This window comes from Phaenicophaeus curvirostris, chromosome 4 (assembly GCF_032191515.1).
Source record: "Phaenicophaeus curvirostris isolate KB17595 chromosome 4, BPBGC_Pcur_1.0, whole genome shotgun sequence".
In the NCBI taxonomy this organism is placed as follows: domain Eukaryota; kingdom Metazoa; phylum Chordata; class Aves; order Cuculiformes; family Cuculidae; genus Phaenicophaeus; species Phaenicophaeus curvirostris.
The window spans coordinates 71,979,081-72,005,040 of NC_091395.1; the positions used below are offsets into that span (position 1 = coordinate 71,979,081).

The 25,960-nt window shown below is 42.9% G+C and overlaps 1 protein-coding gene across 5 annotated transcripts; it reads right to left on the reverse strand.

The window, feature by feature from the left end:
* ST3GAL5 (ST3 beta-galactoside alpha-2,3-sialyltransferase 5) lies at nt 1-24,810 on the reverse strand. Of its 5 annotated transcripts, XM_069856522.1 has the most exons (8): nt 24,730-24,790; nt 16,281-16,405; nt 11,675-11,786; nt 10,442-10,556; nt 8,302-8,648; nt 6,590-6,776; nt 3,870-4,028; nt 1-2,658 (listed from the first exon to the last, which is right to left on the reverse strand). In XM_069856522.1, the coding sequence occupies exons 2-8, from the start codon at nt 16,342-16,344 to the stop codon at nt 2,395-2,397; spliced, it is 1,248 nt and encodes a 415-aa protein (XP_069712623.1). In that variant the 5' UTR covers nt 16,345-16,405; nt 24,730-24,790; the 3' UTR covers nt 1-2,394. The 5 variants fall into 5 exon arrangements, with proteins under 5 accessions (XP_069712623.1, XP_069712627.1, XP_069712624.1 ...); XM_069856526.1 differs by lacking the exon at nt 16,281-16,405 and having other exon boundaries at nt 11,665-11,786; nt 24,730-24,810; XM_069856523.1 differs by lacking the exon at nt 16,281-16,405 and having other exon boundaries at nt 24,730-24,804.
* Nucleotides 24,811-25,960: the final 1,150 nt, after the last annotated feature.

The following is a 25,960-nucleotide window of genomic DNA, read 5'->3' on the forward strand; positions in this document are numbered from 1 at the left end:
TTCAGTAGAAAGTGGTTTCATCAGTTTATTGCTTTTTGCAACTTGAACTTCACTGCCATTTTACGGATGGTTGAGCCTGTGCAGACATATTCAATGCAGAACATGCTACCAGAGAGAACAGTATTTTATCACAAGCCACAAAACTAGTGGGAAAACAATCTCATCCTACATCAACATAATTTGAGAATTTGACAGTAAATACAGCATCTCCAAAAAGCTACTGGCATTTACATTAATCAACTGATATTAAAGTTACCAAATAAAGCAAACTGGCGGGAGACCAAGTGCTCTGAAACACGTACATTCAGTATACAACGCACATGTTCTGAACTCTCCCAAAGCTTCACTAATACCAAATGAAATTAAAGGACTTCGCTTCCAGTTTAAATACCAGGAGAAAATAATTAGCACATTTTAATATATTAACTAAAAGACTATTTGTATAAAACTCTTTGCACATGAAATATTTTTAAATTAAACAATACAATACTTACAAGAAAAACAGTTATTTATTGCTGGTACAAATATTAATGTGTTTCATGGAGGACAAGTTTGATTAATATTATTGCTATAAACACTAACAGTGCCAGAGAAAAATATGATTTTCAAATTTGCTCACCATCCACACATGATTTTCAAGGACACAGAGGTACATGGGACTTGCAAAAGACAGGGTCCAGAACTTTCTTCAGAGTAATGCTTTATGATCTGATGTCATTTTACTGCCTTTTAGCATAATGGCCAGAATCAGTCTGCTGCTCCTGCATTCTAACATCACCATTCATTAAACCTCCTCTCCATGGGAAAAAAACATCCCAAAATAAAAAGCCCGACCACCCTAATCTTGCTTTCTGACATCAGTATTTTGAAAACTTAGAACTAAAACTGCATTCACGCCTTTGCCCATAACAAAAAAGTAGGAATGTTTACCACCTGGAGAGTCCATGACAACGAACAATGTTTCTAGGCCAACCTTTGATCAATTTGCTAATGAGTTTTCATTCCCAAAGAAAGCTTTTTTCACATACTGTAGATTGAGTAACACTACCTACTCAGTGCATACAGTCGTATCTACTAATCTGCTAAACAAAATGAAAATGAACACCAAAAAGCTGCTTGCAGATCTGCATGATCCAGTTTCTTTGCAATGCACTGATTTCCAGTCACAAGGACATGAATCTATAGCTTTTTGGTTTTAAGCATGCTGCTTTCAGCCGTCACCTAGCTTGCTACTAGGTCATACTACTTTCTCAAAGTGATTTTTTTCTTAAGTTATACACACCCGCCCAAACTGCTGACTTAAAATCTGATCCAGGAAAACCAACAATTCTGCCTCTCCATTCAATTAAATATCCAGCACTAGAGTGCATATGCATTATCATCATTGTAAGCTAATAAGGTTATGATATCTGTAAATTATTATGTAAGTAAACCCATGGATATTTTAGCCTAGTCATAGATTCTATTATTGCTAAATGGAAGGTTTACACAAACTAGTATTTTATAGAACCAGCAACTCTCAAGTCACTCAAAAAAAAAAAAAAAGAGGGGCAGATTTTGAGATTTTGCATTAATGCCACTTATTTAATTGGGCTAGGTGATTTCTGCTACAAATCAACTACTTAAACTTTTATCTGGCTCTTTAGGAATGGAAATGACAAAAAAATCTGACTCAGGTGAAAGATTCTACTGGCTAAATCCTTAGTGAGCCCTGGGCTCAAACATGCTTCATGATAAAGCAGGATTCTAACCCAATCCATTAACGCAGCAATGATTTTACCATCAACCATGAATACCAAAGTGCTTACTATTTAGTTGCTGCCACAACAGTTCCTATTCCTTCACCTCCACTCCCATATTCCTCCACCACCCCAAAAAAAGAAATCAGCACAAATTGAAAACAATACAACTACTTGAGGGGGAAACAAAGCAATCCAGTTGTGAGAAATTAAAGACTTGAGAAGCACAGGCCTTTTTTTTCATGTCATGCATGAAAAGAAATCACGTATCAAGAACTGGATTGACAAAAACAGTAGTTCAGTGGAGAATAACACTTGTATGCTGTTAGACAACTGAGGCTCGCGTTGTGCATACCATATATATCTGAAAACAAAATGCTGCTTTTCTTCAGACAACTTAAAAACATTAAATATCTTAAATCGATCTCTTTCAACCCCAAGGTATATTTACACAGTTATCCACAAAAATGTGCAAAGTAAAATCTGACATCAAAATAAATTTTTAGGTCCAACATATTGAACTTAACATTAAAAAGGCAGCAGAGATTTCACGTCCATTCTATACACATTTTAAAGAAGTAGTTAAGACAGTGAAAAGGTGGTTCCAATCAAACCTCTGGAAACAACAAATCCACACCATGCCACACTTCAATCACTAGCTGTCTTTGCTGCAGAATTCACAATGTATCCCACCAGTGAGGTCTTCGACAATATTTTCTTTGATCAGTTTTTGCAGGAATTTTGTTTCGCTTGTCACATTGTGCATAGTTTGTCCATTCATGGCAGCCATGCACAGGTTGTTGTAATAGTGTAAAGGTGCGTTGGGCTGATCGAGGTCATATCCAAATCCTGCTAAGCTCACTTCATCACATAAATGTGTGGCCAGAACAACTGCTGTGACTCCAATTGTAGGTACATTCTAAAAAGGGGAGGAACAAGAAGCTTGCTGAATTAAAACATATTCTCCTTTGCCAGTTTTATAAACACTTCACAAAATTTAACAACTTTGTTTTAAGTGAGGAGAGAGAATAGACAGAAGTCAAACAACCAATTCAAACTAAAGCTATAAATAAATTAAATAATTAAAACTAAAAACCTTTGGGCCAAATACATAAAACTTGAGTATTTGCCTGTAACAAGACTTTCGGCTGCCAACTTCCTCTGAGGGCAAAACATCCCTATTACTATGTAGTTGAACTACATGTGAACCCTTGCTCCAAACACTCAAGCAACACCTGACATGCAGTTAAACTTGACATTTCTTGATGCATGCTTACTTCAGCCTTGAGCAAACAGCTTTAACCGTATTCTTCACAAAATAACTTTTCACTGAATAACCCATGAAGAAGGTAAACATACTACAATACAGCTGAAAGACACATAGCTTAGTATGTTACATTTTAATAAATATGACAAGATCCTTCAAACATTTGTGCAACAACATTATCATTAAATGCTTTTACACAGAACATAAACAGATAAGTTATTCAGTATTTTTCATAGTTCAAGAGAACTAGTGACATCCAATGTATCAAACAATGACAATAACAAAAATGCAGCATATAATTAAACTGGGCAATTCATCACTCCATACCATTGACAGAGCAAAGGACAGAGGGCGGATATACCCATCAGTTGTTACTGGCATACACAGCAATTCCAGTAGCTGGAAGGCTGCTAAACACTGGCCTGTTTTCCATACTCTCTCTGCTTTCCCTACAGCTAGGGACACATTTATCTGTAGTGATTGCTGGTTTGACTTAACAGGGCTGCTCTCAGCACACTTAATAGACATCAAATGCGTGTTTTGAGTATCTACACCATTCACAACAATGTCCGAGTGAACACTGTACTAGAAGGAATTCATGTCTTGCTGCATCTGAATGCTTTGTAAAACAGGCCATTTTGTGTCAGCATTCACAGGGATAATACTTTATCTAAAAAGCCAAGCTGAAATCCTACTTCGGTTTTACACAAGAAAATACAAGAGTCTTGAGAGTGCATTAATTTCCCTATTATTTGAAACCAGCTCAGAAATTTCACAGAGAAACTATATTGAAAGAAGAGCCCAAGACTTGTTTCAGTTTATTCTTTTTTATAGTCTCCTTCTCCTAAAAGGAAAATTCCTACCTTATCCCAACCCCAGAATTTTGATCGAGGTTCAGGAAACTGTAAAATATCCAAAGCTGTCTCTTTGATGATGACTGGATTCAGAATCCGAAACTGCTTTGATGTAAAAGGAATTTTCTCAGCAACCTCCTTCCAAAAGAAGAGTCGCACCCACAGAGGCTTAGAGAAAGACAAAAGTAGTTCAGCAAAGGCAAACAGACTGCAAAGCATATGGTAGACAGTACAAAAGTTACAGGAAACAGTTTATAGCCAAGCCAAGTTCAGGAATACCAGCGTACAGCTCAAGTGACTGACCCACAAGAGGTAAAACCTTCTAAGTATAAGGAATTTCAGAGAGGATAGCGGGGAGGAAAGCTGCTCATCTGAATATTTGACTGCGCTCTGTGTTTAATCAGTTAACACATCCAACAGAATCCACCAGGTTCTCTGGACCTGCCTCAGCACAACTGAGCAGGCAGCAGTATTTAAAGAAATGGAACAACGGTTTTCCATGAACGTTAACCAGGCATTCTGAAGTAAGCACTGGATTTAAAACAATTTTCCTCAGACTTTGAAGTGAACACCTACTGCTTCACAGAATCCACCTAGTGGCAGATCTAACACTTAAGAGGTTTTACACAACTCTGCAAGCTAGATTCTGATCTCATGCCGCTTGCAGTTAATTAGATGGACACTAATGGAAAAAAAAATACTAAGTCAGGCTCATTTTACAAATCTTTCCATAAAGTGGGCAAATTATAAAACTGATAACTGCAACATAGACCTATATATTTTAAACAGGCAACAGGTACAACCCTGCAGCAGCTAAAACTGATCAAATCTAGGTTGCTATGGTCCCATCTTCCCACCTGTTTTCTTAATCAGTTCAACAAAGTAACTGCCTGCACAAATTGCTGAACCAACTCAAAGCCTAGGATTTAAAAATAGTAACGTTTTCAGTTCACAGAATCAGAGAGGTTGAGCTTGAAAGGACATCTGGAGGTCAAATGGTCTAACAACTGCTCAAGCAGAAAACCTGGAACCAGCTGGTCCAGACCACATCCAGACAGTTTTTGACTATCTCCAAGGACAGAGACTCTGCAATCTGTGTCAGTGCTCAGTCACCCTCATAGTAGAAAGATGTTTCCTGTTGTTCGGAGGGACCCTCCTGTGTTTCAGTTTGTGTTCATTGCCTCTGGTCCTGTCACTGGGTACCAGTGAAAAGAACTTGGCTCCATCCTCTCTGCACCCTCCCCTCAGCTGTTTATGTACATTACTGAGATTTCCCCCTAAGCTTTCTCTTCTCCAGGACGAACAGTTCCAGCTCTCTTGGCCTTTCCTCATAGGAGAGATGCTCCAGTACCTGAGCATCCCTGTGGCCCTTTAGCAACCTCTCCAGTATGTCCATTCCCAGACCAGCTCCTGAAACTGGCTCTCTGCACCAGCAAAAACACCAGACAATGGAAGAAGGTGCAAAGGAGCAGATCTGTTTCTAAACCATGCAAAACAAGAAAAAGTACCATTTTCATAAAGCACTTACTTCAGTCTTCTAACTCACTAACAGAGGATGCTGTCGATGCCAAAAAACAATCATTCTTCCAATTACTCCAAAACAAATTTTAATACAGAAAGCCATCCTTGTACTCATCATTCTTCAAAACCAAACCTTAAAGCATGAAATGGCCATATAGTTTGTTAAAAAAAAGTTAGAAAGCTGTTGGTCATCAAAATTACCACAGTGCTGCAGGGAAGGTCACAGACCAACATTACCTTGTCCTTGGTAAAAAAAAAAAAAAGTAATCAGGGAGCATATGTTCTTTAATTTGTGCAAATTCAAGCATTTAGGAACTCCCCTCTATAAAACATATTCAAGATTATTCAAAACAAGAGAATTTCCCAGCACACTTTCTCTGGACTAAAGTAGTAATACGCAGTCATGGCCAATATTAAACAGACCTTCTACATGCTCTAAAGTTGCAAAAATCACAGAATTAAGAAGGGATCTTGGAGTACATAAACCAATGAGTATCAAGTTGTTTAAAACTTGTCAGGCTTTCTTGCAAATCTACCTCAATGACTTAGAGCATTTGTTTTCAACCTGTCATAAGAGAAAGCTAGCTACTCATTTTCAACTTGCAGAAACTGGCTGCCTGCAAATTAAAAGTGCAAACAACCAATTTAAAGACAGTTTAAAAACATAGAATCCTTCTATCAGGTACTTAGGAGTCTCTGCACTTATTTAAATATCCCACAAGAAATACACAACCTCTTAATTTTGGAACCACAGACAAATGTGAACTAAGAACTGCAATGCTTCAAATTGCACATTACCTGCAGGTACGTCTCTTGTAGTAGTGCAGACTTCAGCTGTTAAAAAAAGAATGGACTGGCATCCAGAAATCTCATTTCTATTTCAGGCTTGGCAGATTTAAACAAGTCACTTAAACCTAATGTGAAATGAATTCCACTTTAATCAACACCCAATATGTCATGCTGCAAACATGCAAAAAATATAGCTTGCTGCAAACCACCAACACCTCCAGAAAAAGTGTTACTGCCAGCGTGGAGCTTCAGCATGAACACTAGTACCACCTGTAACCAGGACACAGAGCTAAGGGAGCTAAAAGCCCCTCAGTTACATAAACGATATCAGTATAAGGAAGTATCTGATCAGTCAGCTTCTTAAGCATTAAAAAAGAAAAACAAAAATCAGAGGCACGTAACACTGCCACGTTACCTACCAAGGTTTCATTTTTTACCATTGCTTGAAGCCAGTTGAAATCAACACTCTTAAACAAAACAGCCACAAACAGGCTAGCAGGAGGATACTCATGTTCAGAAAGGGGGGCTCCTTCTGGGTAAGTCATCCGTATAGTAGTTTTGTTACCAACATGATCTGTGTATCCTTGAACCGGTGCATCATTTAGCCTAACAAAAACAAAACCACAGTGGAGAGAAACTGTATTTCACAAGCACTGATTACAATCTCATAGAAACAGCAGACAGTAAGCAAAGGACTTATATTTGGCCTACAGTTTTTTAACAGAACAGAGTACAGCACTTCCTCAGTATCTCCATGTTCCCTGCCTCACGTACTCATCTGTCCCTTATTTTTGAAAGGAAGCAAATTCTATTTCTGGATTAACTGGCACAAGAGCAAAACTTCAAAAAGAAAAGCTTGAATAGAAAAGTAATTTAAGACAGCATTGCAGGATTCCATATTCATTGCCAATTCAGGCTTAAGAGAGAAAGGGAAAGAAAGATTAGACATAAGGAAGAATTGCTTCACTATGAGAGTGGTGAGGCACTGGAAGAGATCGCCCAGGGAAGTTGTGGCTGCCCCATCCCTGGAGGTGTTCAAGGCCAGGTTGGATGGGGCCTTGAGCAGCCTGATCCAGTGGGAGGTGTCCCTGCCCATGGCAGGGAAGTTGGAACTAGATGATCTTTAAGGTCCCTTCCAACCCAAACTACTCTATGATTCTATGATAACACAGAGGAAGCTGCCAGTGTTATCTTTTTTATTTATCTATACATACATACACACAAACACACGTATACGGCTATTGCACACACATTCAATGTTTCCCTTTGGTGTTGTGTAATTTACTCTGTGAATTTACATCATTCCAGCTCACGAAAAATTCCACCTGCCAGCACAGTGCTAACAGGAGCAGCACCATCCAGCTCCATCGGTTCTGTAGAACAGCATTTTCCTATATCAACACCTTCACACTACCAGCTCTAATTTACGATAAGAGCTAATTCAGGTTCCCTGCCTCTCCATATGCTAAGAGGCTTGTTTACCTTTGTGTAAGAGCTATTGACTCACCATATCAAGCCCACCCTTTTTAAGGGGAGCAAGCCTTAGTTTACAAAGCAATTGAGGAAACTGCTTTTATTAAATCTGTGGCTTTACATGATACAAAATACAAAGAAAGAGTTCAAAAGGTAATGTTCAGAAGGTGCAAATACGCAGCACATATTCATTTAATCCAGTCATTGGAAAAACATGGGTCATCATAGAAAGCTTGCGCTGATCTTAGAAAGATAAGGAAAGATAAGCATGCTATATAGTAAGCAAACCGTATACTTTAACACCAATTCATTTTTATTGTGTTTGAAATAGCTGTTATAAAGTAATCCTGCAAATAAGCAAACTAACCAAGGCGAAAAACGCAGAGGTCTGCCTTCTAGAGGTTCTATCTCATGTTTGCCTATGTTTTTTTTATCTGAAGTGCAAAAATAATTACACCAAATCCGTGCCTTGTGAACGTGACAACTTATTTTGCTCCTCAGACTTCAAATTCCACCAAGTCACAAGTTATTTTCCAAAAGCACTTTCAGAAAGTCTTATAAGTTGCACAAATGTTGGAGATACTCTCCTCTTAAAAAATAAAGCTGACCCATAAAGTACAGCTGAAGTAGCTGGAATCTTTAAACAGAAAATACGTACCGTATAACAATATCAAACTGATTCAGTAAGTGACCCAGCTCTGATCCATGAAGAATTCCACCACTGCCAACAACAACACAACGTTTACAGTGTTTTGATTTCAAATCTTCTGGTAAATCATGCTCAGGTAAGAGTTCAAGGAGATTTTTAAGCTTATCAAGGAAGTTGTGAAATCCAAAAGGAGGTTCATATTTAAATAAAGCTCCATCATCTTCATTTACATTCTTTCTTACAAAGGGAGATATGTCCGTGCTGTATTTCTCCGCAAATAACTTCTTCATTTCTTTCTTCACATAAGACGGTCGGCACTGTTCCTGCAATACCGCACTGGCATACTGTTGTGCTCTCTAAAACAAAACATACATGATTTCAGTCGGGAAAGCTGGCTTCAGGAAAACAAAACACCCTCTCAGTGCAACCCACCTGCTGACCACCAGCAGTTTAGCAAACACAGGGTTTTATAAAGAAAGCTTAAACACAGGAATAGAAGACATTTTAAAGCATTCACTCAAACACAGATACTAAGGCAGTGCAGGGTGAAAAGCTGCAAAGGAATGTCTCCCCATCCAATCACATCTGTATAGGAGTTTCTCTAAAGAATACATTAGGCTACTGAAAGAGTTAAGTGAAAATGAGCTGTTTGAGAACATTTGGACTGTTGCTTATAAGAACAGATGAAAAGCTCTAGGCATACCTCTACCCAGCAAGCCAGCAAGTGGAATTCTACTCTGTTGCTCAATTGTGTGACCCGAGTTCTACCAGTGGTAGAATTTTACCAAACACATGCACTGGGTAAAAGTTCTGAGAAATGGCAGGCTGGACTTGCTTACTGATCAAAATGAAGCAACACTTCATCGAGAAGAATTGCTAAGCTAGTATTGCCAATAACAAAAAAACAGGTTTAAAAGCAATGTAAGGTAGAGGTGTTTCAGGTATTCTTTCAAAGACTAGTCAGCAAAATAAAAGAATACAGTTCCATATTGCACAAAAACATTAAGCTGTCAGATAAAACTACACATTGATCTGTCTCATTACAAAAAAAAAAAACCACAAAAACCCCTATTCACATATATTTTTTAGAAATCTGTAGTGACATGACAATATCTCATGTAAGGAAGGAATAGCAAAGGTATTATTTTTATCAGTTAAAATAACATCTTTTTGCATGTTCTTTTCCCCTGATACAACTTCGCTGATGTCTCCTCCACTGCAATAAAAAAATCCATGAGCAAAAATAGACAGAGTCAAGACTCAAATCTATTACTAGTGCAGCAGTTCAGAAGGCTGAACTGCTAAGGAAAGGGAAGTGTGTATCTGGGTGCATGAGGAGGAAAGTTTTGCTTTTATTTTATCTTTTTTTTTTTTCTTAAACGAGATAGTTCCCCAGAGCTGCCTCCAGCATGTTTACAAAGGTTTCTGCAGGTCTGGACATAAACACCACAATTCTTCCTGGACAAAGCACAACTAAGCAACCTTATGCTGTACTCTGCCAGCAAGAGTCAGTGCATCTTTGGATTAATCATTTTTAAGGCTGAGTTTTGTGCATCTTATCAGTAAAACTCGATGCTGATCACTTGACAAATGCCTCAAACAGTTTGCAATCAGCTGCTACCTAACTAGACAAACAGCAATGCTATTTCCTCATCCTGTATTTAACACAAACAAAATTAATCATGAGACAGCAATAAGCACAGTCCATGCAGTCCTTAGGTCTGCTTGGTTTAAGATGGTGGTTGCTTGCAAGCAAGAATATATTACTGAGAAAGGAAAATAAGTCAAATGAGAAGAAAAGGGGAGGCAGAGAGGCTCAGAAGGGGAAAAATATGCACTGAAGAAGGTGGGAGGTAGGGAAGGATGCACACCCAGTGACGCAAAGACGAGACCATCCTAAACCAGCGCTTCTGCTACAAGTTGTGTCTTAGTGCTGAGACATTCGAAGACAGAAACATAAGAACTTTGAACCAAGGTAACCATTGTTATAAAAAGCAAACAGGTTAAGTTGCAAAGGCAGAGAAATCACTGCAAGAGTTAAGAGTAAGCATTACTGGTTTCTGGTACACCAGCTTAAAAGCCACATGCAAATCTGTAGTTGAAGTAAAATAAATGATCCAAGTAAAAAAAACCACCAAAAAATACTAACCCTTACACGATCAGGGTCCACATATGGCATTTTTGTTCTGTCACATTCTCCAGGACTAAAACGTAATTTGAGGATATAAAGGAAGCACCCTCCAACCAGAAACAGTGCAAGGAATCTAAAAGCAAACAGCAGGGTGTAAAGGTAGCAGAGAGGAAGAAAACAAATCACCTTTTTTTTCCAGCAATTCATCAAAAGATAAATGAGTATTTTTAAACAAATCTAAGGCAGTTGAAGAACTTCAGGTGAATACTTGCATTTGATTCAAACTGAGAAAAACTATTGCTTGGTTCACTGCAAGTCTTTCACAACTCTTCAGAGCTATCCACAAGAAAGTACAAATGTACATAGATGCTCTGATAAGGAAAATGTTGCATATCGACACTCTGATATGTAGTTCTATGCCTGCATCATATACATAATACGGATCTATGATGGGTCAAACAGCTCTCCTCACAAAGAAACCAAAATTGACTTTTGCTTTCCTAATGATTTAAAGCAAATTTTGTGCTGATGGGAGGATCTAAAACCTCAGTTAGCACATCCCCCTGAAAATCAGCTGACTGACAGGATTCACAGACAAATGAAGGAGGCTGATTTTCCTTCACGGAGGTTTATCAGGCACCTCTAGACTCAGCAGGGGCTGCAACAGTCAAGTCCTCAAAACAAAGCTGATAGAACAGTTTGAGTTCTGTTTTTTTAAGCTTTCAGAGACCTAAATCTTCATGTGCCATAGGGACACTGCAGTAGCAAGCTTTCTTGGTTTAAAAAATGGCTCTGGATGTACCCTAGCATAAACTCATTAATTCTAATTTGATGTTAAAAGACAAACAATAGGGTACTGATTTCATGATGAAGAACTCCAGCAGTCTTCATAAATTAACTATGAGGGGGAACCCCCCCAAAATATCCACTAAACATCCACTGCCCTGCATTCATCAGGCTGTACAAAAGCCTCAACACTGTAATGTATCTGGATACAAAGAGACTGGAAATACTTGTGAGTAAAATACTGGGATCTCACACTGGCCTGGGAACACAGGTACTAGCATGAGAAAGCCTAGGCTCCTCAAAGTGTTTTAGGCGTGCCAGTGAAAGCTGCATGTCTAACCCTCCATTCAGTTCCTGTGGCAATCTCATCCCTTGATTTCGACATCCCTTTTGTAACTGCCCAGGCTAGGGAAGACAGCAACTGACCTCTATATTGCTGAGCCAATGACACTTACTTGCGAGTACCTTTTAAAAACCAGCTTGGTCTTCTCATCTTCATGTGCAGCCACCTTACACCATTGCACAGGAGGTGAACAATCACTTTTCAGCTTCACAGAGTTATTGTCACTCAGCATTGCTATAAAAAAAGACAGAAGAAATCTATTGTAACATTTTCTTAATGAAAAAAAGAAAAATCATAGGACACCCACTGGCTGTTGACTTAACTCTGTTTCCCCAAGATAACTGTGATTCTTGGTCATCATGTCAGGAATATCGAATTGCTCCTGATCACCTTGTGATCGAGAATATACTCATGCTACCACCAGGACACAATTCCAAAAATATGTACACGTTGCCGGGTATAGATAGGTCTTTGCATTCTTCGTAAGCCTGATGTCTATTAATTGCAACTCCACTAGCTACCATCAAGCACGACTATTTGATCTTGGTCACACACTATTTTGTTAGAGCAATTATTAGACTTCAGAGAGGGGAAAAAAAAAAAAATCTACACCACATGATCAGGGCATTTAGGATCCCTGAATCAATGTGGCCAAACACCATGCTACCCTGATCGTATCCTCAAAACCAAAGCCCACACCTCAAATTAACTCCCCAATTTCCCTGAGATTAAGCAAACCTGTCTCTTCATCCATCTGAATCTACTGCTGACCTCTCCAGAAGCCCCAGCAACATTGATAGCAAACACCAAAGAGGATGTGCAGAAAATTGTGCCTGGCACACAGCAGGACCAGGAGGCTGCCAGCACAAGAGAAGTTTCTGTGTGCAGTAGCAGCACCCCTCCAACAAACACTGTGAACCCACAGTGCTCCCTCACAAATGGCCAAGTCACTGATCATTAACTAATGAGAAGCAATCTCACTGTTTACTGTTTGTAAGCTTCCACAAGTTTTTATCAGCATGCTTCAATTCTGATTTTGGAAAATCTCAAATGCTGCTGCCATTAACGGAAATGTGAGTAAACAAGGAAATGCCATGCAAAGTCCACCCAGATGACCCCACTGGGTTCGCCCTGAAAGGAGAAAGGATATGGGCAACAGTTTTTTCCTGCCTTACCAGCCTCCCAAAGCAGCACTCCCTTCGATCAGCCAACCATGGAAGGTTACAGCCTGATCCGCTACGGCAGAGGATTTCAGTCCTACTCTTTCCTTTTTATCTCAATGCTTAACCCTCTCTGCTCTCCACTGCAAATAAGTTCACACTGTTCTGTTCTCTTGCCAAGAGCTCCGTCACAAGAACTTTTAAAAATAGTAGGGCTAACAGAAGGCTTTTATCTAGGGACAATCCTCCACATTCTCTTATGCGCTTCACATCCTTTTATTTTATATGGTGATACAACCCACTGGAACTCGCCTGAATTGCCACTTCAAAACACCATATGTTAGGATAGATAGTTCATGTTGTTAAACACCAAGACGAAAGAGCCAATGAGACAGAATTTGATATATACGGTATGCAGACAAAAGCCACAAACCACTGGCAAGGTACAGTAGGAAAAGGAGAGATAAAGATCAACACCAGCATTTTGAGTCCTCTGAAGAGCAGACAATAGTTAAGTGACACTTTCTAGTCACCTGCAAGTTGTCATAACTCATAAAACAGAGCAAGGAAAAAAAAGCCTAATGATTTTTGCAGCAAAAAGAATTCACCATTTACCTCAAAACATATGTAACTTGGTTATTATGATAATACTAAGAACCTCAAATTACCCATCAAGCTGTATTTACTAACTGCACAGACTCTCTGAGCTATCACATCCATTTGTAGGCCTTTGTCACAAAGTAGCAATACCTTTAACAAGACCTTTTAGCAGACCTGAAAGCACTGTACAAACCAAAATCAGTACCATTACACTTGCCTTGGAACAGGATAAACCAAAACCTATGGGTAAGCAGTACCCCAAGGTTTCACAGAATGCTAGCAGTTAAGCTGGAAATCAAGCCCAGCTCCAGCCTCCCATGCAACCTGTCAGGACACAATATAGCAGGTCAAAACAGCACCGAGGGAGCAAAACTGGGTGTTAAAACTACCACCCCAGCCATCCACAAGTCCATTGTGTTCTCAGCTAAGACCTGCAGCAAATCAGTCTTTACACAGGTGTAAAGGCCTAGTGTGCACCAGCAAAATTTGTTACAAGGACAATGCCCCAGTGCCAGTATGGATCCCTAAGCTGCACCGAATCTCAAGCTGTCCAGTGCCTATCCAGCAGGACTTGCATAATTCTTTTATACTGCAGGATGCAATACACCATTCCTGCCACACTGCACAGACAAGACAGCTAAGCAACCTTCATCATTACCTGGTACCTTCATACCAACATGTCTCAGAGATGGCAGCTATCCAACAAATAACACATTGCCAGCACACACAGGGAGTAGCCCCAGCTCATGGAGCCTGCCAGGATGGTCAAACTTGGTGCACAAAACAAGTAGTGATTAAAGGACAGTAGAGAGCTGTGTAGGAGAATGTGAACAAGGCCTGCAAACTATATGGAAACTCCAGGACTGTTCCATATACCACACAGAGTACCCACAGTCATATCACCTCAGAAGAGACAGGCTCAGATCAGCACAAACGAGGGGCACCCAGCACTGTCTGGCAAAAAAGAAAGGGATTGCTCCTCGACATGGGTGGCTTGCAGCATGGACTTGATTGCTGCTGAACACTGCATATGCCTAAATTACAAGGTACAACAAAAAAATAATTACACCTGGCAGTTCCACTGAGCTCTATACACACAGCTGGGGAAAAGTATAAAATCAGACTTTTCTTTCTAAAAAGAAAAAGTGCTGAATAAAAAAACAGGAAAAAAGCTTTGGTAATTTTCACTTACAGATCAATGCAGGTAATAATTGTCTCTCAGGTAAACAACATGTAGAGGTAACTCAAACACGTAGGCCTATAGGGCCCTAGATCAGAACAGATTCTGCACAAGAGGAATGAACTAAGTATCAGAAGATCCTGCTAAATCATTGCAACAACGTACCAAGTGACAGTATAAGGTCTGGTCCTGATACTGGTAAAATTTAACAGGGAATACACTCCAGATTAAGCACAGTTTCCAGCAGTTCCAATCAAATCCTGAAGTTTTACAGCTTGAATTACAACAGTAAGGTTAATGTCTCATTGCCTTTGCTTTGGGCAAAGCACATTTCGTGTGCTTTGTATGCAGAGATGCTACAACAGATGCACTTTTCAGGAAGCCTTTCAAAACAAAGAAAAGAGAATGCTAAGAGACATCTGAAAGATGGAGAAGGAACTGAAGAGGTAGAGTGATGAAGAAAGAAGGGGATTAATGAGAAATGCAAGACTGCAATAAACTGCAGTATCAGAAAGTCTTCCTTGCCTCTGAGCTAAATAAATTCCAGTCATACCCAAACAGTTGTTTCACTCATCCTGACTGTGCAAAAAAGGAACACGGAAACCCAGAGGATTCAATCACCTCAGCACATCCTTTCTGAGTCCAGTTCTTAGTATTTAATACGCTCAATGGTTTTAATTTTTTTCTAATAACTGAAATAATGTCAGTTTTCATTTCATTTGAAACAGTTTACTTGAAGTTGAGTTTTGTCAATTGTTTGCTTCAGGGGATTTCTTTATTGATCAAGTCAATACATACAGATAGGCTGACAGATAGATAGATCAAGTCAAAATACATCTGTCCAGCACAGCAGTTTTTAAGTTACTCAGTGTTAGATCCTGCACTCTTACCTAAATTAATAAGAACCTTCCACCAGCTGGAATGGTGCAAGAGTGCTCAAAAGAGCAAGGTCAGCAGTAACAAGCACCTGAGAGGATGCCTGTCCCAGGTCTTCCTGAGCTTCACAAACAGCCCCTGAGTTTATAGAGAACTGTGGCAACTATGAAACCAAGCATCAAGAACAAGCTGTGCCTATAGCATCCAGATCTTGCTTTTTGCATAGAAACACCACCGCCAAACACCACTACGCACTTTCAGAAAGGGGCAGTGCTGCAGTTGTTTTGAGAGCCATAAATGCAAATGTATCCTTTGCATATGAAAGATGCCTCAGCAATAATGCTGTGCTAAATCAGTTTGCATTGACATTTCCATAGCTACTCATTGCGATGTAATTAGTGAGAACTCAAAGGACTTAAATTTGCTTTTCATCTACTGAGCTTAAGTGATCTGTGTAAATCTGCTACAAAAGCTAAACTGTCCATCAGTAAGACTACAATCCAAAGCTTTCTGTGGTGCTATTCTTTTCACCATAATTTATTTCTGTCTTACTGTTATTCCATAGTAGACAAAATTTCCACACTTGGAATACTTACAAAGCAACTAATTTAAGTCTTCAGGATGTCTTTTTATACAAGAATGCTAAAAATTAACTCCACTTACCTCCTTCATCCTACTAATTCCCATCTCCACACACACTGAGGGTCCAGTTAACAGCCTCCACATCTGAGCTCAGCATTTTATGTAAGCAGGTACTGTCCCAAAACAACTGTGTGCAGGCAGAGGCCAGAGCTACAGAGGGAGCACTGGCACCGACAGTTGCTGTCAACCGCTACCTCTATATGCAGAAACTTAATCTCCAGATTTATGCCAGTACCTGCACACAGGCTGTTACTTGTCACACGTTCTTACCTGAGCCCATGGGGAATCTACCCAAGGCAAACCACTGCTGAAAGCCTGTCAGGACAAGAGGCATCTTCTGTTCTACAGCTGTATGGCATCTAGTACAAAATGATCTTGGATGACACCTGAAGCTCCTAGAAGTTGAAAATACAAGTTAACTTTCCCTCTCAGGTTACCACAAGTAGCAGAAACCGCCAGATTTATAGGTCAAGCACAAGACAGGCCACCTGAAGGTCTCACTGCACAATGCAGCCTTTGAAGTTCATGTAACAAGAAGCTTGCATTGCAAAACCCACAGCAACAGAAACCTGAAAGTCACATCTACATAAAGGAATAGCAAGAGCAACAGGACTCGAAACAGAAAGTAAAACTACTGCAAAAATCCCAAACACCTGCTTGTTTCATGCCCTCTCCTGTAAATCAGATAGACATAAATTACTTGGAAAACATAATGGCAAAACCAAAACTATAAAACGAAAATAATTTGGGTTTGAGCAACACCTATGTTTCAAAAAAGAAAGGTGATGTTAAAAGGCAGAAGTGTTTCACACAATAAACTTGAGCAAGATACTCTTCATTGGAATGCTCTGCATATTATCAAAAAACTAATTCATGCACTTTCTGTTCTGAGGCTTTTTAAAAGGGGGCAGGGTCGCAGGGAGGATCCAGGGAACTACAGGCCTGTCAGTCTGACCTCAGTGCCAGGGAAAGTCATGGAGCAGGTGGTCTTGAGTGCTATCATGAAGCACATGCAAGAGAACCGGGTGATCAGGCCCAGTCAACATGGGTTCACAAAAGGCAGGTCTTGCCAAACTAACCTGATCGCCTTCTATGACAAAGTGACTCGGCTGCTGGATGAGGGAAAGGCTGTGGATGTATCTTCCTGGACTTCAGTAAAGCCTTTGACACAGTTTCTCACAGCGTTCTGCTTGAGAAGCTGTCAGCCTCTGGCCTGGACAGGCGCACACTCTCCTGGGTGGAAAACTGGTGGGATGGCCAGGCCCAGGGAGTGGTGGGAAATGGTGTGAAATCCAGCTGGAGGCCAGTGACAAGTGGGGTTCCCCAGGGCTCAGTGCTGAGTCCAGCCCTGCTCAATGTCTTCATCAATGACCTGGATGAAGGCATCGAGTGCACCCTTAGCAAGTTTGCAGACAACACTAAGCTGGGTGGAAGTGTTGATCTGGTGGAGGGTAGGGAGGCTCTGCAAAGGGATCTCAACAGGCTGGACCACTGGGCAGAGTCCAATGGCATGAGGTTTAACAAGGCCAAATGCCGGGTCCTGCACTTGGGGCACAACAACCCTGTGCAGTGCTACAGACTGGGAGAGGTCTGTCTAGAAAGCTGCCTGGAGGAGAGGGACCTGGGGGTGTTGGTTGACAGCGACTGAACATGAGCCAGCAGTGGCCCAGGTGGCCAAGAAGGCCAATGGCATCTTGGCTTGGATCAGAAATGGTGTGACCAGCAGGTCCAGGGAGGTTATTCTCCCTCTGGACTCGGCACTGGTGAGACCGCTCCTCGAATCCTGTGTTCAGTTCTGGGCCCCTCACCACAAGAAGGATGTTGAGGCTCTGGAGTGAGTCCAGAGAAGAGCAACAAAGCTGGTGAAGGGGCTGGAGAACAGGCCTTATGAGGAGCGGCTGAGAGAGCTGGGGTTGTTTAGCCTGGAGAAGAGGAGGCTGAGGGGAGACCTCATTGCTCTCTACAACTACCTGAAAGGAGGTTGTAGAGAGGAGGGTGCTGGCCTCTTCTCCCAAGTGACAGGGGACAGGACAAAAGGGAATGGCCTCAAGCTCCATCACAGGAGATTTAGGCTGGACATTAGGAAAAAATTTTTCACAGAAAGGGTCATTGGGCACTGGAACAGGCTGCCCAAGGAGGTGGTTGATTCACCTTCCCTGGAGGTGTTTAAGGCACGCGTGGACGAGGTGCTAAGGGGCATGGTTTAGTGTTTGATAGGAATGGTTGGACTCGATGATCCTGTGGGTCTCTTCCAACCTGGTGATTCTATGATTCATTATTGACAATATAGATGAGAGATTAATTTTCATTAAGGCTTTCAAGATTGCTATAATATTTGAATAGAACGTTATTAATTTACATAACATGAAAAATAGGTAAAATTTATCGCTAGGATTAATTCTGCTTACTTCTGTGCAATTGAAATGCAGAGATCAAAGGCAAGAGGTGTAAAAAAAAAAAGAACAGAACAGTTTATTAAGTGGTTGGTTTTGTGGCATTTTGTAAGTAAAAAATGTTTGAGCCGTCCGTTAAGCAGAGCCTCCCTGTTGAAGAAACCCAAGCATATGAAAACTTAACTTATTTTCTGATCTAAGAATGTAATTAAAAAAAAGACTTAGACATCGATATAAAACTCTCACAGTTTTCTCCCATATCCTCAAAACCTGTTCAACTCTTCAATGGGCAAAACAGTCTTGACTCGGGGAATCTTTAAGTAATATAATGCACTGCCAATTGATACAACTTCTAGTCACCAATTCTAATATTGAGAAAAAGAAAACAATTTAACCTATGAGTAAACAGCTTCCCTTCTTCCACAGGCTAACTTTAAGCCAAACCTTCTCTTCCTCCCTTTCTTGTCTCCGTTTCCTTTATTTTTGTATAGGTTACACAGAGTCCATCCCAGCTCCTTTAGGGAGGTGACAGGCGGTGTAGGTTAAGTGCATAATGGATTCCATCTGCAGCTCCTCTGTGATTCTCAGTGTATTTCTCCTCTTTATCAGCTCTTCTGTGCTTCTTACAAACTCACCTGCTCTGGCATATGTGGCCCACAAGTCCTCAGGGGTGTCCCCTCCTCCAGGACTTTCCCCCTCAAGTCTACTTAGCAACCCATGATACTTTCAGATCCTTCCTATGCTATCAGACTTCATTATCTCTTGAAGTATTCAGAAATAAATTCTGTCATGACATTAAAGAACAATTATTAAAAAAACATCAACCTGGAACAACATACAATCATCCTCTAGCTAGAGGCACTCCAAAAACTGCACCGCAGTGAAAGATGTGCCTCACTTTCCAATGGCCTCTGCAGAACTGAATCCATATTCATATGTTACATTTTAAATGCAGGTTTAACAGACCAGGAAAGCCAACCGAAAAGCTGCCCAGATGTTGAAATTGGGTTTCAAACCTATAGAAGGGAGGTAAAATGCACTTCATCTGCATATGCCCATAGACAAAACACTCACAAAAAACTGTAGAAAGAAGAGGAACAAACAAGTTATCCCATAGGAACTACTTCTGATTGGGAAATCTCTTTCTACAACACAATAAACATTGAAATACCTTCTTTAAGATTCTTGTTCAACCCTACTGTCATAGTAGCATAAGGAAACATTCCAGAGATATTAAAATTCTGAGGCAGACTTATCAGGGACTGATGCATGAAACACTCCTGCATTATAATCTGTAGCAACGTCTTGACTGTTGGATAATTATCTTTGAATAATCCCCTGATCATCAGCCTATCACTTCCCAGCAGAAACGGTCACAAGACATGAAATGAAAGAAGCCTAGGGGTTATTATAGATTAGAGACTGACAGCTTCTTGCTGGAGAAAAACTGGAACTGAAGTTAAAAATTACAGACCCCTGACAATTATTTCTTCTGTTGCAACTATATAAACCAAAAAGTAAAGTTGATACTTCAACATATTTGGATATCTGGTAAGCTTTCTTTGAATAATTACCTCCTTAGCATCTATTAATATTGAATGAAAAAAAGCATTTGATAGACATGCCTGCAAGGCAGATTTAGATTAGACATAAGGAAGAGTTTCTTCACTATGAGGGTGGTGAGGCCCTGGAACAGGTTACCCACGGAAGTTGTGGCTGCCCCATCCCTGGGGGTGTTCCATGCCAGGCTGGATGGGGCCTTGGGCAGCCTGATCTTCTGGGGCATGTTCCTGCCAATGCAGGGGGGGCTGGAACTGGATAATCTTTAAGGTCCCTTCCAACCCAAACTAATCTATGATTCAATGATTGTGTGTCTATTCACCCAGCCTTTTCCTTTAGGAAGGATACACGCAGCTAGGCTAAAACTTGCTCTTAACCTTGGGTCATCCAGATAGAACATAAAAAAATTGGTTCTTAAATCCAGCTTAAATCCAGTCCAATTATCAGCCTCAAGATATTCCAAGTGTAACGCTATCACATCCCTTCATCAGCTGCTAAAATAATGCTATAGGCAAACAATTCTTAGTGAGGTTCTAAATAACAGCTCAATGTTCGAAACAGAGAACACACTCTTGATTTCACTTATGCCTCAGTGTTCTCTTTTCTAGTTGAGATTTCCAAGCTTTTGTAAGATTTCCCGTGAAACCTCTTTTAGATGCCCTAAATCGAAGAACAGCAAAAATCCATATTGCATAAACACAAGAAATATCAACAAGATGTGCTTCACACTTAAGAGGGCAGCTGGTGCTCCGCAACAGACCACGACAGTAGCTGAATTTGGAATTTTACTGACTCCCAAGCGAGCCACTGGAAGTCAGTGTTCCAACCAAGCAGGAAGAAATAGATGAGTTTAAGCATTGCTGTTGCTAACAGTGTGGTATTAAAAAGGTAAATCTATTTCTTGCAGTGGAAGCTTTTTAGCCACTGCTCATGGGTTTGGTTTGGTTTGTTTGGGTTTATTTAAGAGCAAATACCAGTCTTCCCTTTTTTGTTACTTATTTAAGAAACAGTGACCTGCCTGCTCAGAACTTCAGGTCAGCCACTAAGCATCTGCTGAAGCCAGCAAACACACAGGAAGAATCAATTGCTGTGAAACAGCAGGCAGCTGCTGCCCAGAACCTCCACCAGGCACAGCTGACAATCCCCTTTCTGCAGCACATCCTCCTTCACAGGCCCACAGACCGGGCATGGGGGAAAGTCCTGCTCTGCTCCTGTACTTTGAGGAAGAGCCATGCCAGCCAGGAGAGGAGGAAGAGAGGACAGTGTATCAGCACGTTCATTTAGCACAAGTGGAAGTGGATATTTCTGAGCCCCTGGAGGAAAGCCAAAACAAATTGTATTTTTCCCCTTACATGTCAAGTTTGAGGAATAGACCTTCCCCAAAAGAAACAGTTAGAAAAGACAGGGCATAGCATTAATCCTTGCTGGCCTAAGGAAACATGCCAGCAGACTTACACAGCCAAGATGTTTCATATTACATCTGAACTATGCAGCAGAATTGCACCAAACAACTGGTAATTATGAAACAACGTTAATAGTACAGCAACATTTTTACTACAGTATCATCTAACATTCCAACTGATCATGGTAAAAACCACACTTGAGCCTCCAGAAGCAAAAGGGGAGGTGCCAAAAGCCTCCCATGAAGAAAAGGCATAAAATGAAATCGTAATATAGCAACAAACATTGCTAAAGCCAATATTAGTACTTAACTTCTAAATTAAAGACTTCAGGACCTAACAGGTTGCAGGGAGTGCTGGTGGAACAGGTGAAGAGCTGCTCCCAAGAAGAGCAGAAAGCTCAGCTTCTCTAACTTCAAAAAACAGGCTGAGAATTTGTCCTTAGCTAGATCAAACATGTAAACACGAAAGCCAAAAGCAAACAATTCAAACAAAAGGATAATGTTAGCATGCAGGAAAAGTCACAAATAAATATCAGCTACAAGAAAAGATTCCACAGCAGTAACTGAATATGCCTTCCCATAGAAGTAAAGGAAAATAACAGCCTACACAGGTTTTAAGGAAGTCCTTAATTTATGAATGACCTTATGAGAGAAAGCTGCCTGCAACAGGGGAGAGTCTAAGATCCAGAAGTCCTATACCCGAATTACCACTATGCAATTTCGAAGCGTTGGATGCGCCTGCTGCAGATACTTCAACCTGTTGTGTTTGAGTAAGTTTTGTTCATAGTCATAAATCCACGACATAGTCATGAATCCACGACAAGTTTAAAGCATTGCCTGAGTCTTGTCCTGTAACTTAACAAAACTCAAGACCTACTTAAGCTTCCCACAATCTCTTATCTGAAGAGCATAACCCACTCGCCAAACACCCCAGCTATGCAGCATGCTTGGCACATCCTACATCCATCACCTTAACAGATGAACGCAAAACAAAAAATTAAACATTTTTGGCCCGTTTTCCTCTGTGAAAGGAAGTTTCTGCTACTACTCTGTCTTCTACATCCTGCTCCTAACTGCTTGTCAATCATTTAGCCAATTTAATCAAATTCTATGGAAGAGGATGCCAAGTTCCAAGAAATTCCAGGAAACCAGAGGCAGGATGAGCCCATTTCCTTATGGAAGTGGCCGACACACCAAAGCACTTGCATGCACTAACTCTCCAGCTGCATTTTGACTTTGCAGTTAAATTCCCTGTTTGCTTCCTCTTGTCTGGCTAGCAGAGGGCTTGGGAGACAGCTCGAGATTTCCTGTTGCATGATTTGGATGGAAGATAGCAACCTCATTCCAGCAAAACAGATGGAATAACACAGCTTGCAGGAAAACCACACACTACTTCTAAAGTACATATGTACAGTTCTTTACACGGAGCTGCATCTAAAAACATGTGCTCACTTGAGGCATATAAAGAGCATTTATCTCAAGTATTCTTTAGAAAAGTAATTAATATGCATCTTTATTTACCGTTTTTCTCAGAATGATACAAAATTAGCCATTTACCACAGGAAAGCTGTTTACCTCCAGTAATTTAATGAAAATTTACCACTCATTCCCATAACTGAAGAGAGTTGCAAAATAAATATCTACCAGCCTTATATTTTGATTTCATCTACTGAAATAGAAAAAAAACACCCAACAGCACAGCACAAAAACATTCTTTTCCTGAGTACTCCTGAAGAAAATAAAATGGTTTTGGCAACAATGACAGAAGTCATTCCTGGGTTATAGTCACACTACTCCAAAGCAGGAAAAGACAAAATCTGCCAAAAAAAAAAAACCACCAAAAAAAAAAGGCTATCACAACCTGCAGACAAGCAGAAGCCCATAAATTTTACTTCAGCAGAACCACTCGAGACAGCCCCAGCTGCATTCCTCTCCCTCCCCAGAGAGGCCCAAGGCAGACCTCACTCCCATCACAGCTGCCACCTCATCCCCCTCCCCGATCTCCCCACCTTTGCATCTCCTTGAAGACATCTCAAAGTGCAGGTACTGGGGCATTCTATACCTCTCAGCCCCACGCTGCAGCAGGGTGGAGGGTGCTGCCTGGCCCCAGTGACCCTGTCTCACCTAATTATCCACAGGACTGTCCCCTCTTTCTCAAAAACAAGACCCCCAAACGCTGCTGCCTTCATGCCTCAGCAGCACCTCAGACCCTTTTCAGCAGCGACAGAGGTCCCCGAGGCGCTCCTGAGGGACTCCTCAGCACCTCCCCTCACAACTGTTAGTTATCTACTGAAATACAAAAAAAACCCACCACAGCTCAGCACAAAAACCTCCTTCTCCTGAGTACTCCTGAAGAAAACAAAACGTTTTTGGCAACAACGGCAGAAGTCATTCCCGGGTTGCATTTGCATCGGTCCCAAGTGGGAAAAAACAACATTTCTCACAAAAACGCTGTGGCAGCATGCAGGGAGATATTTACGTGAACCAGGGGTGCTCAGGACCCCAGTACCGTCCCTTCAAAAAGCATCCCCAAATGCCTTTATGCCTCAGCGGCACCTCAGACCTTTTTCAGCAGCAACAAAGGTCCCCAAGGTGCAAAGACAGCACAGCTCTTTTAGCACCCTCCGTATCCCCACAACTACCCTCAGCTGCCCCCTCTCCCCTCAGCTGCCCCCCCATTTGCCCCCTCTCCCCTCAGCTGCCCCCCCATTTGCCCCCTTTCCCCTCAGCTGCCCCCCTCAGTTCCTCCATCTACCCTCAGCTGCCCCCCTCATTTGCCCCCTCTCCTCTCATCTGCCCCCCTCAGCTGCCCCTCTCCCCTCAGCTGCCCTCCTTATTTGCCCCCTCAGTTCCACTTCTCCTCTTAGCTGCCCGTCAGCTGCCCCCCTCAGTTCCTCCATCTCCCCTCAGCTGCCCCCTCATTTGCCCCCTCTCCCCTCAGCTGCCCCCCCATTTGCCCCCTCTCCCCTCAGCTGCCCCCCTCATTTGCCCCCTCTCCCCTCAGCTGCCCCCCTCAGTTGCCCCCTCTCCCCTCAGCTGCCCCATTTGCCCCTCTCCCCTCAGCTGCCCCCAGCTGCCCCCTTCAGTTCCTCCATCTCCCCTCAGCTGCCCCCCTCATTTGCCCCCTCTCCTCTCAGCTGCCCCCCTCAGCTGCCCCTCTCCCCTCAGCTGCCCTCCTTATTTGCCCCCTCAGTTCCACTTCTCCCCTCAGCTGCCCCAGTCAGCTGCCCCCTCTCCCCTCAGCTGCCTCCCCCTCTCCCCTCAGCCCCCCCCCACCCCGCGCTCCCGCACCGCCCTCCCCCGCTCTAAACCACCCGCAATCCGCTCCCTCCCCGCGGGGGGCTCTCCCGCTCAGCCCCGGTACCTGCGCGGGGCCGGGGGCGGCTGCGGGGCCTCCGCATCGGGGCGGGCGGCGCGACCCCCGCCGCGGGCGGCGGCTCCGAGGAGGGAGGGGAGGGGAGGGGGGAGCGAGGGGGGCGGGAGCAGCGCGGCAGCGGGCGGGAGCGCAGCCAATGCCGGCGCGAACGCGGCTCCGCGGGGGCGCCCGCGACCCCCGCCGCGGGTAGCGGCTCCGCAGCGGCCGGGCGGGGCCAGCGCGGCACGTGGGCGGGGGCTCAGGCAGCGGCGGGGCTCCGCAGCCAATGGGGGGGCTCCGCAGGGGCCGAGCGCAGCCAATGGGGGGGGCTCCGCAGCCAACCGAGGGGGCTCCGCAGCCAATGGGAGGCCGAGCGCAGCCAAGAGGGGGGTCTCCGCAGCCAATGGGGGTGAGGGGAGGCTCAGCCAATGGGGGGGCGCAGCCGATGAGCGGGGGCTCAGCCAATGGAGGGGGCTCATCTAATGAGGGGGCTCAGCTAGTTGGGGGGGGCTCACCTAATGGGGGGGCCTCAGCCAATGGAGGGGGCTCATCTAATGAGGGGGCTCAGCGAGTTGGGGGGGGCTCACCTAATGGGGAGGCCTCAGCCAGTGGAGGAGGGATCATCTAATGGGGGGGGGTTCAGCCAATAGAAGGAGCCTCAGTCAATTGGGGGCTCATCTACTGAGGGGGATCAGCCAGTGGAGGGGCTTATCTAATGAGAGGGATCAGCCAATGTGGGGTTCATCTAATGGGGGGGATCAGCCAATGTGGGGCTCATCTAATAAGGGGGATCAGCCAATGGGGGGGCTCATCTAATGGGGGGGCCTCAGCCAATGGCAGGGGAATCATCTAATGGGGGGGATCAGCCAATAGAAGGGGGCTCAGCCAATGGGGGGGCTCATCTAATAGGGGGGGCCTCAGCCAATGGAGGGGCTCATCTAATGGGGGGGCCTCAGCCAATGGGGGAGGGATCATCTAATGGGGGGGGGGGTTCAGCCAATAGAGGGGGGCTCATCTAATAGGTGGGACCTCAGCCAGTGTGAGACTCATCTAATGAGGGGGATTAGCCAGTGGGGGGCTCATCTAATGGGGGGGATCAGCCAATGGCAGGGGATCAGCCAATAGGATGGGGCTCAGCCAATGGGGGGCGATCATCTAATAGGGGGGATCAGCAGCCAATGAGGGGGGCTCAGCCAATAGGGGGGCTCAGCCGATGGCAGGGGGCTCAGCAGCCACCCCC